Source organism: Abramis brama, assembly GCF_963993115.1.
Source record: "Abramis brama genome assembly, chromosome: 3".
In the NCBI taxonomy this organism is placed as follows: Eukaryota; Metazoa; Chordata; class Actinopteri; order Cypriniformes; family Leuciscidae; genus Abramis; species Abramis brama.
In genome coordinates this window covers 11755452-11766620 of record NC_139965.1, presented here as the reverse complement: position 1 = coordinate 11766620, position 11169 = coordinate 11755452, and the positions used below count along the sequence as shown (strand labels likewise).

The 11169-nt window shown below is 36.6% G+C and overlaps 1 protein-coding gene across 1 annotated transcript; it reads left to right on the top strand.

The window, feature by feature from the left end:
• Window positions 1-1148: 1148 nt before the first annotated feature.
• On the top strand, window positions 1149-10164 carry mfap3l (microfibril associated protein 3 like). The gene is made up of 3 exons (XM_084109143.1): window positions 1149-1508; window positions 2427-2824; window positions 7671-10164. Exons 2-3 carry the CDS (start codon window positions 2545-2547, stop codon window positions 8564-8566), a joined length of 1176 nt encoding a protein of 391 aa, XP_083965269.1. The 5' UTR covers window positions 1149-1508; window positions 2427-2544; the 3' UTR covers window positions 8567-10164.
• Window positions 10165-11169: the final 1005 nt, after the last annotated feature.

Genomic DNA, 11169 nt, shown 5'->3' with positions numbered 1-11169 from the left:
TTGCTACATTTAATGCGGTAACATCTGTGGTTCCAGTAAGAAGCTTTATTATCAACGGAACCTTTGCATTGAACAAAATATTCTTTATAGTGGAAGAAGTTCTTTAGAAAATAACGGTTCTTTCAGAAACTGTTCCCTGAGAGGTTCTTTGGGGAACCAAAAATGGCTCTTCTATCCTTTTGGAACCTTTTATTTTTAAGAGTTTGCTGTGCTGGCATTCACAGTGTGTGTGTTGTTTCTGTGACAACAGCTTCTTTGTGTACACTACTTAGGGAAAGTGCTTAAGAAGGGCTCTCTCTCACTCACTCACTCACTCACTCACTCACACACACTCACACTCACACACACTCAGGCGACTGTGATAAATCTTGCTGTTACTGTGCATGAGCTCAGAGTAATGCACTCATAACTGCTTTAAAAGCCAGATTAATAGTGTGTATGTGTGTTTCTTCAGGTTTTAATGGTTTGACACACTGGTTATAATAAATTATCAAAGTGCTTTAAAGTGGTTCGACATTGACCAACAAGGGCAGTTAATACTTAAACAGGATTTCTTAAGCCTGAATGTGCAATCTGCAGCGTGACAGGTGGTGATACGCATGACCATATTACTTTCACATCAGCTTCCCTATTTAGGCTTGATTTTTATAATATTAAAACAATGAGGTGCATCAAATACAGGTTAATATGTCTTTATATGTGAACAAGGGGACAGCAAATACAGTGGTACCTTGTAAATTGTAATTTGAAACACTATGGTAATGAATGATAATCAGTGTTGGGGAAAGTTACTTTTAAAAGTAATGTGTTACAATATTGCATTACTCTCTGAAAGAGTAACTAATTCCATTAGTTAGTTACTTTTTATAGAAAGCAATGTGTAAAATAAAGTGTAACACCATATTCATATGGTGTTTACATAGTTCCAATGTTCTTAAATTACACTCAATATCCACATGAGTAGAGTAATACCAAACTAGTTACAGCACAGTAAAAAAAAAAAAAAAAAAAAACAATAAAAAAGTAAAAGCTTTATAATTATGCAATAAAACAATAAACCAAATTGGACCAGCAAAAAAAGTAGGATATCACAGTACTGTTTATTGGTTTCTTAGCATTAGTTTTCTATATACTAGTGTCATTGCTGTAGCTGCCACAGTACATGCCAGATATGCAACTAAACCAGTTAACTGTGAGGAAATAAACCAAACTGGGTGACAAAGTCAGCTCAAATTACAGAAAAAACTGGGTCAGTTCGGTCAAAAAGAAAAAAAAGATGGAGGAGGAATAGAAAGCCGATATGCACAGAAGATAGGAGGGGTTAAAGACCAAACATTACGCTTTACTCTGTCATATTTCACACACAGTACATTATTTTGGGGTCCGTGAATTTCTCAGAGGATTATTGGGTCACAACTTAAACCAAACCCACAAAACACCTCAAATGAGCTTCGGCACGGCACATTTCAGGACGAACATCGAGAATAAGAGCGGAGGAACAACATGGTGTAAGTGTTACGCTGTTAATCGAGTAAATATCGCTGTGTTTGTGACCGTTGTGCGAAATGTAACAAAAGGAAACGCGGCTGTTTTCGGCTATCATGCTAGCGGCTCATTCAGCCATATAAACTGCGACTGCGTTTTTACATTCGCGTGATTTAAACGTAAACGGTAGGTGTTTTCTTTTATCTCCATGTTGAATGGTGAGGGTTAAAGCATATGAATGTGGGGGGAGAAATGTGTTTTAATGCGTCTTCCTTAGCGGATGGTGACTGGTGTCATATGACTAGCCGCAGTTAGCTCGAGCTGATTTCAGCACATTTGAACGTGTCAGATATAATTTAGACATCAACACTGTGCGAATATCACTAACGTTACCTGGAAGCTCAAGTCTTGTCTTAGTTGGTTTGCATTTGAATGTTTTGTAAACGTATAGATGTGTTGGTCGTACGTTAGAAGCTTTTAAAATGACATCAGGCTAATAGCACAAGTATGCGGATCACGATTTGATTTAGTAGTCATATTAAGCCGTTATTTGTGCCCATTTTTTTTTTTTAAACAAGTTAATGTATCTTCATTTCCTCTAAATTAGTCATATTGAGGTTGCAGATGTACATTTGAATGTACATCAAACGTCAAATATAGATTGGATATGTGAAGTGTTTTAAATTAGCATAAAATGAAATGGCTTTATGTGACCTTTAACCCATTAATATGATGATTTATGCCTCCGAAAATATGAGTCAGTTCTTGTTTTGGCACGTCTTGTTATTCTTGTTTGATAAGAGATCAGATCGACGAGGAGGAGGAGGAGGAGTCATAGGTTTTGAGTGCAAAACTTGAGTTAAAAGCCCTCATGTCATTCATTCTGACAAATCAAATGCATTTTTAAACTTATTTTTCCTCTTTTTATTGTGTCTTTCCAGTGATGCATCTGCAGGAAATATCATGTACACCGGTGGTTTGTGCTCTCCATGACTGTAACATGAGGACCGGTGGAGAATGACATCTTATCTCTACTGCTGTTACTGAAAGCCAGAGAAAATGAAGAAGGTGAACGGATCCGTGATCATTTATTTAGTGTCCATGATTAGTTTTAGTGTGGCAGGGCCTTTGAACATCTCGGCGGTGAATGAAGATGGAAGAGAGAACGGGACGGAGGCAAATGGTGACGGGTCGGTTCCCGTGGTGCTCACCAAAATAAACCAGATAATCGCCCGGGAGGGAAACTGTGCTTTAATTGACTGTAATATCACCGGTGACCCTTTCCCAAATGTCCAGTGGTTCAACTCACACGGACACCTGCTTGACACACAGATAAGTGGTACGTTTACTGTAAAAACACCTTCAGACACCAATGCATTGTCTAATATCACTAGGCCTACACCTGATCACTTTGTTTTGATGACTTAAATGTATCCCTGTAGAATGGATCTAAATCTGATCTACTATTCCTGCTCTAGATGCACATGTAATAGAATTTACTTCCATTATGATTCACCCAAATGGCAGTGTTGAGGTTTTGTTATTGCTCTACTCGAGTGTGAAGACCTCCTGCTAAGTCTATGAGTATGTGCAACAAAAATGATAACCATTTTTAAGGGTTTACACATTTTTTCAAATGCTCACCAAGACGGCGTTTATTTTAATGCAGTTAAAACGGTAATATTACAGTTTAAAATAATTGTAATATTCTATGTGAATCTGTTGTAAATGTTGAATTTTCACAGTTTCATATTTTTGTGGAAACTGTGATACAGGATTCTTTGAAAAACAAAAAGTTCAAACAGTATTTATTTGAAATGGAAATCTTTTGTAACATTATAAATATCTTGTACTGTCAGTGTCTTTAACGGACAAGTGGATTTTTTGAAGGGGCAAGTGAGAGAATTTTACTCGCCCGACTGGACAAGTATCCTGATTAAAACGTTAATAACCATAAAAATAACTATAGAATCACCAAAACACGAGTGACTGACTTTATTAGGCTACATTAAGTGTAAGTGCTGATGATCGATAGTGGATAATAGGCCTAATATATAATGTGTAATGTACTGATGGGAACAAGGTTGCGCTGTTGAGGCTCATGAAGCCTCAGTTAGTTAAAAACACACAGAACTTAGTTAAAATACTGTGGTAAAAAATTTGTTTAAAAATAAGATCACGCGACCAATTTTCCTTAATAACATCATGATTGAAAATGTGACACTGATTTCAAGTTTCAAGTTTGTTTTTATTTACAGTATATAGCACATTTAAAAACTTAAAAACTACAAACATGGCTGACCAAAGTGCTGAACCAAACATACGATAAAGAGACCAGGGCAAACCACACATTCACGACAGAAGCTCACAATGACAGTCTCTTATCACCAGACTTCAGATTTTGTGTGGGATTGTATGGACCGAGTAGTTCAGACAAATAATATTACCAACTTGTTTATTGAACTACATGTCCACTTACATGTTTAGGCACAATATTGACTGTTTTTGTTCTGTTTCAGCAGTGAAAATAGTTCCAAACAAAGATCACCGCAGAAACATTGCGCATTTCACAACCGTGTTTTTAGTACTGAATGATTTAGCGTTTTTAACGAATCGGTTTGAGTCAAAGATTCAATGATCCATTCATAAACAGCTGCCTTATTCTTGAACGAATCGGCCATTTGAACTAGGCTAATCATTTGAATGTTTAAAAGTATTATTCTTTCCAACGTTTCTTATTTGCACTTTCAAAAAATATTTAAAACAGTCTCATAACATTATTTAACGCAGTTGTAATTTTTCAGTGTAAATGATTCAATTTGATTGTTAACAGCCCTATAGTGTCTTATTGCTCTAATTGAATTTATTGATCAAATGTAAGAATTTGACATGAAAGATGATGCATGCATTTAATAAGATTGGGGGAAAAATGCCCTTTTATAAAGGTAAAATAAATGCCCTGTGGGTAAATATATCAAATATGCAGATTTAAATATTTTAAAGCTGATAGAATATTGCTTCAGAATAAATGTTATTTACATCACCTGTTTTCTCCGGACAAGCAACTTTTTTTACATGGAAGTGAATGAGCGATTTACTTGACACACGACAAGGCTGAATGTCGAGCCCTGCTGTCACTTTTGATCAACTTATCGCATATAAATAAATATATATTTCTTAAAAACATTTTACTGATCCCAATCTTTTGAACGGTAGTGCAACAACAACTGCAAAAAGTTTTTGTGCTGATTTTAGAGATGTTTTAAATGTAAACTCTTAGTTTTGGGAATGACCACAGTGGATATTTTCCATAATTTATTACATCCTCTCTTGAGATTTGAGATTAATCCGTTATGCAATGATTTGATCTTTTAATCTGGAGATATGAAACGTGAGTCTGTAATTCCCGGCTGTAGCATAAGTGATGTCCGGAGGATTACTGATGGTGTGTGAGGCAGGCGTAGCGTGCTAAAAATACTTGCAGTGTTTTAACACAAGTGACATGGAAACATCCTTGCTTTTCATTTGGGTGTGTACTGTGTGAAGAATTAGTGTGAACTAAACACTGTTTGACATGTTTTGTCTTGTACAGCGTGACACTGCAGACTCGAAACCTTCCATGTTTAAAATTAGATTAAATCATTCCTGTCGTAATCAGGGTGACTCGGCATAGTTGTTAGCTTTAAAGTCAACGTTAAATGACATTCGCAATCTATTTTACTTTTTATACTGTATTTCAGTGAAGCAAAAGAACAAAATGTGGAGTGGAGCTGCACTTTAACCATCAGGAATTGTCGGGATTGTTTGGAGGGAAACTGATTCATCAGTGCATGGTTTTTTTATTAGTTTTTTAGTTTTTTTTTTAACCTTTTTTTTATTGAAAACATTATATAAACAGTCACTATGTAAAACAAATAAACAAAAAGAAAGACAGGGGTATAACTAATCAGAAAAAATTACGTATCAAAGAAAAAGATGAAAAGATTTACATATTTCAATTGTTTTTAAAGCCTTCTTGTTACGCGAGTCAGAGATAGTCCCAAAGTAATGTTGTACTTCAGTAATCAAAACATAGAAAAGTGGTTTCTGACCTGAAAGTTTACATTTATGTATATAAAATTTTAACAAAAAAAGATTAATTAAGAATATATCGGTTTTGTGTAATTGCTCATTTTTCCAATTAACAATTCCAAACAAAACATTTTCCCAAAGTAGATAAAAATCCTTATCAATGTTTTCAATAACTCTCTGGGTGCTGTCCACAAAAAGTCATCAGTGCATGTTATTCATTCACAATAAGACCTGGATTTTGCTTTATGAAAGTAAACAGTCCATTTAGATTTCATATTTTTGACTTTACTTGCTGACTATTAGTTATAGTCTGTGTAAAGATCAAATGATTTTGCTTTGCTTACATACTTGCTGAATTGTGTTGATCTCAGGTGTCTTCCAGTAGGAAAAGCATTGGCAGACTGGTGCCAAAAATTGAGTTATGGATATGGAGTTCATAAATTCCCGCAGCACTTAAAACACTTGTGCATTATGTGTGAGCGCCGTCCTTTACTCAAATAAGGCAGAAACTGATCCTGTATCAGTGTCCGTATGTAAATATGGTTTATGCAAAGTCTATTCATCGTGGCCACAGTATCCATGGATCCATGTTTTGTGCTTTCATCGAGCATTGCGTTTACAAACAGTGTGGGTTTACAACCAGCACACCTGTGATAGATTTTAATATATGCTTAACAACTGCGTTCTTAAATTGTTTGAGATTTTTGCCTCTTATCCCAGTTTCACTTTTGTATGCAACCTCGTTTATCAGCTCATCACGTTTTCTTCTGTTGTTGTAACGTCAAGATGTTTTTCTTGCGTTATCGAATTATTACATCTCTGATGCTTGTTACCTGGAAAAACGGGAAGCACTTGATTGTGATCTGGCAAACTGTTGCCGTTTATGAAACTCCTGGGAGTCATGATGTTTTTTACACGTTTACGAGAGACTGGTTATGTATATTGTTGCGTCCCTAAAGTGGCGAAGGGCACGAGGGAACACAACATAAAATAAATAAATGATTTCCCTGATCTTTTAACCCTGGTAGACGTGATCAAGGTGCTGGTGCACAAAGAACACAAAAACAAAGGGAGTTTAAATTGAGAAAAGGAAGATATTTTTTTCACAATAAAGTGCTCAAAAGAGAGAGAGACAAAAGAGAAACACACACACAAACACTGTTCACAGGGAGTAGGAACCTGAGCGGGCCTAAAAAAACAATTAAAGTAAAAAACATTTTAACCACAACCCCTTCCCCAATAAACTACTAACACAATTATAAAATAAAAATACAACAAGCTAAATAAAGTCTTCAGCTTTCAACACACCCTTCCTAATCTATACTAATTAAGAAAACTCAAACACGCACACTTAACTAGTGCATTAACAACGTGTTGCGAGATGAACGTCACATGACATGCTTCCCTGTTCACCACTCCCTGGTCGGTTGTAAGACAATACGAGAAAATAACTAAAAAAGGAAAAAATAAAGATTCAAAGTTTCAACCTATTAGCTCAAAACAAAAATCATACTCTGAAAAGGCAAATGAAGAATCAAAAACAAGACACGCCAACAACACAGCGTGACATAACAAAAGAGTCAGCTCTCGGTATGCATCAGCCTTTATAACCATTCAGGTGACACACACACCTTTATAACCATTCAGGTGACACACACAAAATCATTAAATACTTGCGTAGTTGTGTTTGGAGTCAGGAGTTTTATTAATAATAATGCAATGAAACATGACGAATTGTGCGGACATCATTTTTATCCAGGCTGTCATACAAAGAAATTATGAACACATGCAAAAAAACGAGAGAAGAAATGAAATATTAAAAACTCTATGTATGCTTTTTCCTGTGAGCTTTTTGTTTTTCTATGCATTTTAGTTCGTTTTTTTTGCATAGTGAAGTCAAATAAAACCTGCAGCTCATATTTTGATGGTATAATCAAATTTGTAGGGTCATTACTTTTAGCTCTGCACAGTTTTTTTAACTTTATTTTGTTGTACATATAAACACGGTTGGAGTTTAGGATTTCACTGAAGTTGAAGATATGCTTTTAGATGATGAAGATATGCCCTTCCATGATCTCCAGTGTGTGATTTTTCTCTCTCTTCTTCTCTCTCAGATGGTAAATGGTGGCTTCTGGACAATGGCATCCTCAACATCACCAGCATCACGTTTGCAGACCGTGGCAAATACACTTGCGTGGCCTCCAACGCTTACGGCAAGGCCAACTGCACCGTGACGCTGCGCGTGGTCTTCACCAACGGAGATATGGGCGTGTACTATATGGTGGTGTGTCTGGTGACGTTCACCATCATAATGATTCTCAACATCACTCGCCTTTGCATGATGAGCAGCCACCTGAAGAAAACCGAGAAGGCCATCAACGAGTTTTTCCGAACAGAAGGTGCAGAAAAGCTTCAAAAGGCCTTTGAGATCGCCAAGCGTATTCCCATCATTACCTCGGCCAAAACGCTGGAGCTGGCGAAGGTCACGCAGTTCAAGACCATGGAGTTCGCGCGCTACATAGAGGAGTTAGCGCGTAGCATCCCGCTCCCACCGCTGATCATGAACTGCCGCACCTTCATGGAGGAGATCCTGGAGGTCGTCGGCGTGGAGGAAATGAGACACACTTTCGTCCGACAAGCGCCTGAGCTTCACGAAGGCCCCGGCAGTGTGGTCGCCAGCACTTCCGGCGACGTTTACTCCATCTTGCACGAGAGAGAGCGAGCGAGGGAGAGGGATCGCAGCGAGTCTCCGGCCGCGGACTCGGACGACGCGTCGCTTCACGAGCAGCCTCGACACATGGCCATTCAGGTTTCCATTCATCCGCCGCTAGCCGATGCTGGATGCTGTAACATGGAAGCTCCGCCTCTTCCTGAAGTGGTGTCTCCAGCGCCTGTCGATCAGCTGCCTTTGGAGGCGGAGTCTGAGGAAAAGGAAATCAAGGAGGAGTCTGTGGAAGAGGAGGGTGTGACGACGCAGAATACCCAAGTCATTTACGAAAGCCATGTGTAATATCTTAAACTAAGGGTAATGAGCTCGCTATGCATTCTCTTGGGGAAAGAAAAAAGGTCAAGATTTGATTTTCTTAGAAGTTGCATTTGTGTTAGCGTGAATCTCTCAAAACTTAAAAAAAAAAGAAATTCCCGGGTCGTATTTCACCGTAAAATCAATCGGAAAAAAAGAAAAGACAGAAAATAAAGCTTTTACATTGTGACTCATTTCAGTTTAGCAATTTAAACCCGCTATTGTAATGCAACAAATGTTGTTCTCATTACTGTACATTTAAAATATAGACATCATGCCTGTGTTTGTAACAACTGAGTTTAATGAGGCAGATTTCAGTTGAAAAACAGAATTATAGTCAGTGCTGTATTGCAATAATTACGAGTTTTTAAATCAAAGTGTAATACTGTAATGAGATTATATTCTTTTTTTTTGCATTACAGTAAAGATAATTTGGGGATTAAATTAGTTTAAAATGATTGTCACAATCCCCCAAAAATTATTAATGTTCCTAAAAATGTAATTTTCCGTTTTGGAAAAAAAAACCCTATTTCTTTTGATTTTGGGGTGAAATATAACCTTGACACTTATTTTGAGTTTGACTTGTTAAATTATTCTTCCCAATGACAATGAATTCTCATGCTGAATGTATTTTGAGGCAAAGTTCTCTGTTTATTTAGAAAAATCCTGTTTTGTCCTGTCTCGCGTAGTTAACAGAAACTACACAAAGTTCATGTCTTCATCGGCAGACAGGAAGTAGTTTTACTGTTGGATGTAGCTGCAGATTATCCATTTCATGAATGAATGAGAACGGACGACTGATTAATACATTTGGCTGAAAGAAAAACACATACCATGAGGCTGAAGTGCATTTTCCATTTAATAGAAATCAAACATTTTTTTTTTTTGAAGATTTTGCTCCCTCTTATAATGCATGAAGAATGCATGTCAATCTTTTCTCAATGCTGGACTTGGAGAGACTAAACCTTTGTTTGTGTAAACGTGTCAGCTGTGTGTTATTTATCACTGGTGTCATGTTGGCCAGGTAAATGGCATTGACACCTTTAATAACACTGAGAAATTTCAGTTTTGAGATTTTGAGGCATTCTGTTCAGTTGAGTTTCCACTGGAGTCCTTGTACTGTTACTGTAATTAAATTAATTAAACATAGTATTATTACTTTATTAGTAGTACTACAGTGAGTGTTTTAGTCTCAAATGCACAGCTTGGTGTCTTTTTCTTTCTTTCTTTCTGTCTTTCTTAAGAGTAAACTGTTGCGTGTTTGTTTTCTTTGAAACTCTTCATAACCGAGTCTTGACGATGTTTAATCTCCCAGACCCGTAGTTTTGCTTCTTAAAAAGGCTCACCTCTTCGTTTCAGTGCAAACGTGTTAGAGTTCCTCAATGTTGCTGATCTTGCTTTGTTCGACCTCTAAAGCCAGAGTGACCTGCAGTTGTGTCCGATGCACTGATGCTAACATCTATCTATCAGGTTAAGCACTAGTCATGAAGAATGTTCCTGGTCAGGATTGTTCAGAGGAAACGATGGCCATGATACTCTTCGAAACGCTGTTTAAGTAGTGAAATAAAGCTGCTGTGTACCAATGATGTTCTGTGTGTTTGCCTTCATTCAGGTGAAGAGGGAAACTCTTTTGATAAGCTTTTGTATCACGCACATTTCTTTCCTCATAACGCTTCATAGACGCTTGCGGATCTCAGTGCCTTGCAGATCATGTTGTTTTCTCCGAAGAGCTTTAAAGATCCTTGCCTCACAAATACATTTTTTGTTGTCTAGTGTTTTTTTGTTATTCCACTCAAACGTTTTGGATTATATTTACTTAGTAGATTGTGTTTTAGTGTTCAAATAAAAGGTTTTCAGTTAAATGGTTAAAAAATGCTGCGGTAAATTGTGTTTTATATATATATATATATATGCTACTGTTAAAATGCATGAATAAAATGCTATATAGACATTTGCTGAATGTGACTGATGCCCTCGATCTTGTGCCCGTTGATTTGCATTATGAAGATGTCTGATTTTAAGGTGCAAAATGAAAAATTACTAATTATTCACTTGACCTCATGTTGGACCAAATCTGTATCATCATTATTTTTTTTTAACCTTGGAACATTAGTAGATTTTCTTTTAATGTATTTTATTAATTTAGGTCATTTTTGATTTGACGTTGATTGCAGTAATAATGTACCAGTGCAGGGCTGCAGTCATATTGCATAGATTCACTGAACAAAATATGTAAGAGTATAATAATAATCGTGCAACTGTTTACTCACTAGTATAGAGCAGTGATATAAATCACTCAAAATATGCAATTTAATGTTATATGTATTGTAATTGTATGTAAATGTAAAACTTCTGTTGAAATGCTGTTAAGCGTTTGCTCATAAAGCAATATTAGTGATAAGATTATATTTCAAATATATATATATAGTTGGAAGATCGATTGGGGAACTACTTTGTAATGTAAGTGACTTATTTTGAATTCACAACGGCGATTATGTAATGTCTCGAGTGAATTACCGAATGATATAGAAAACAAGTCAATAAATTTAGGGCAAAACGTGATCATAAGTTCATCCGGAATTGACTTGTTT

Excerpts from the sequence above, each read along its gene's own strand:
- mfap3l (XM_084109143.1), top strand. The coding sequence starts at position 2,545 with ATGAAGAAGGTGAACGGATCCGTGATCATTTATTTAGTGTCCATGATT. Across the intron at positions 2,825-7,670 it reads GCTTGACACACAGATAAGTG|ATGGTAAATGGTGGCTTCTG; the intron begins GTACGTTTACTG and ends CTTCTCTCTCAG.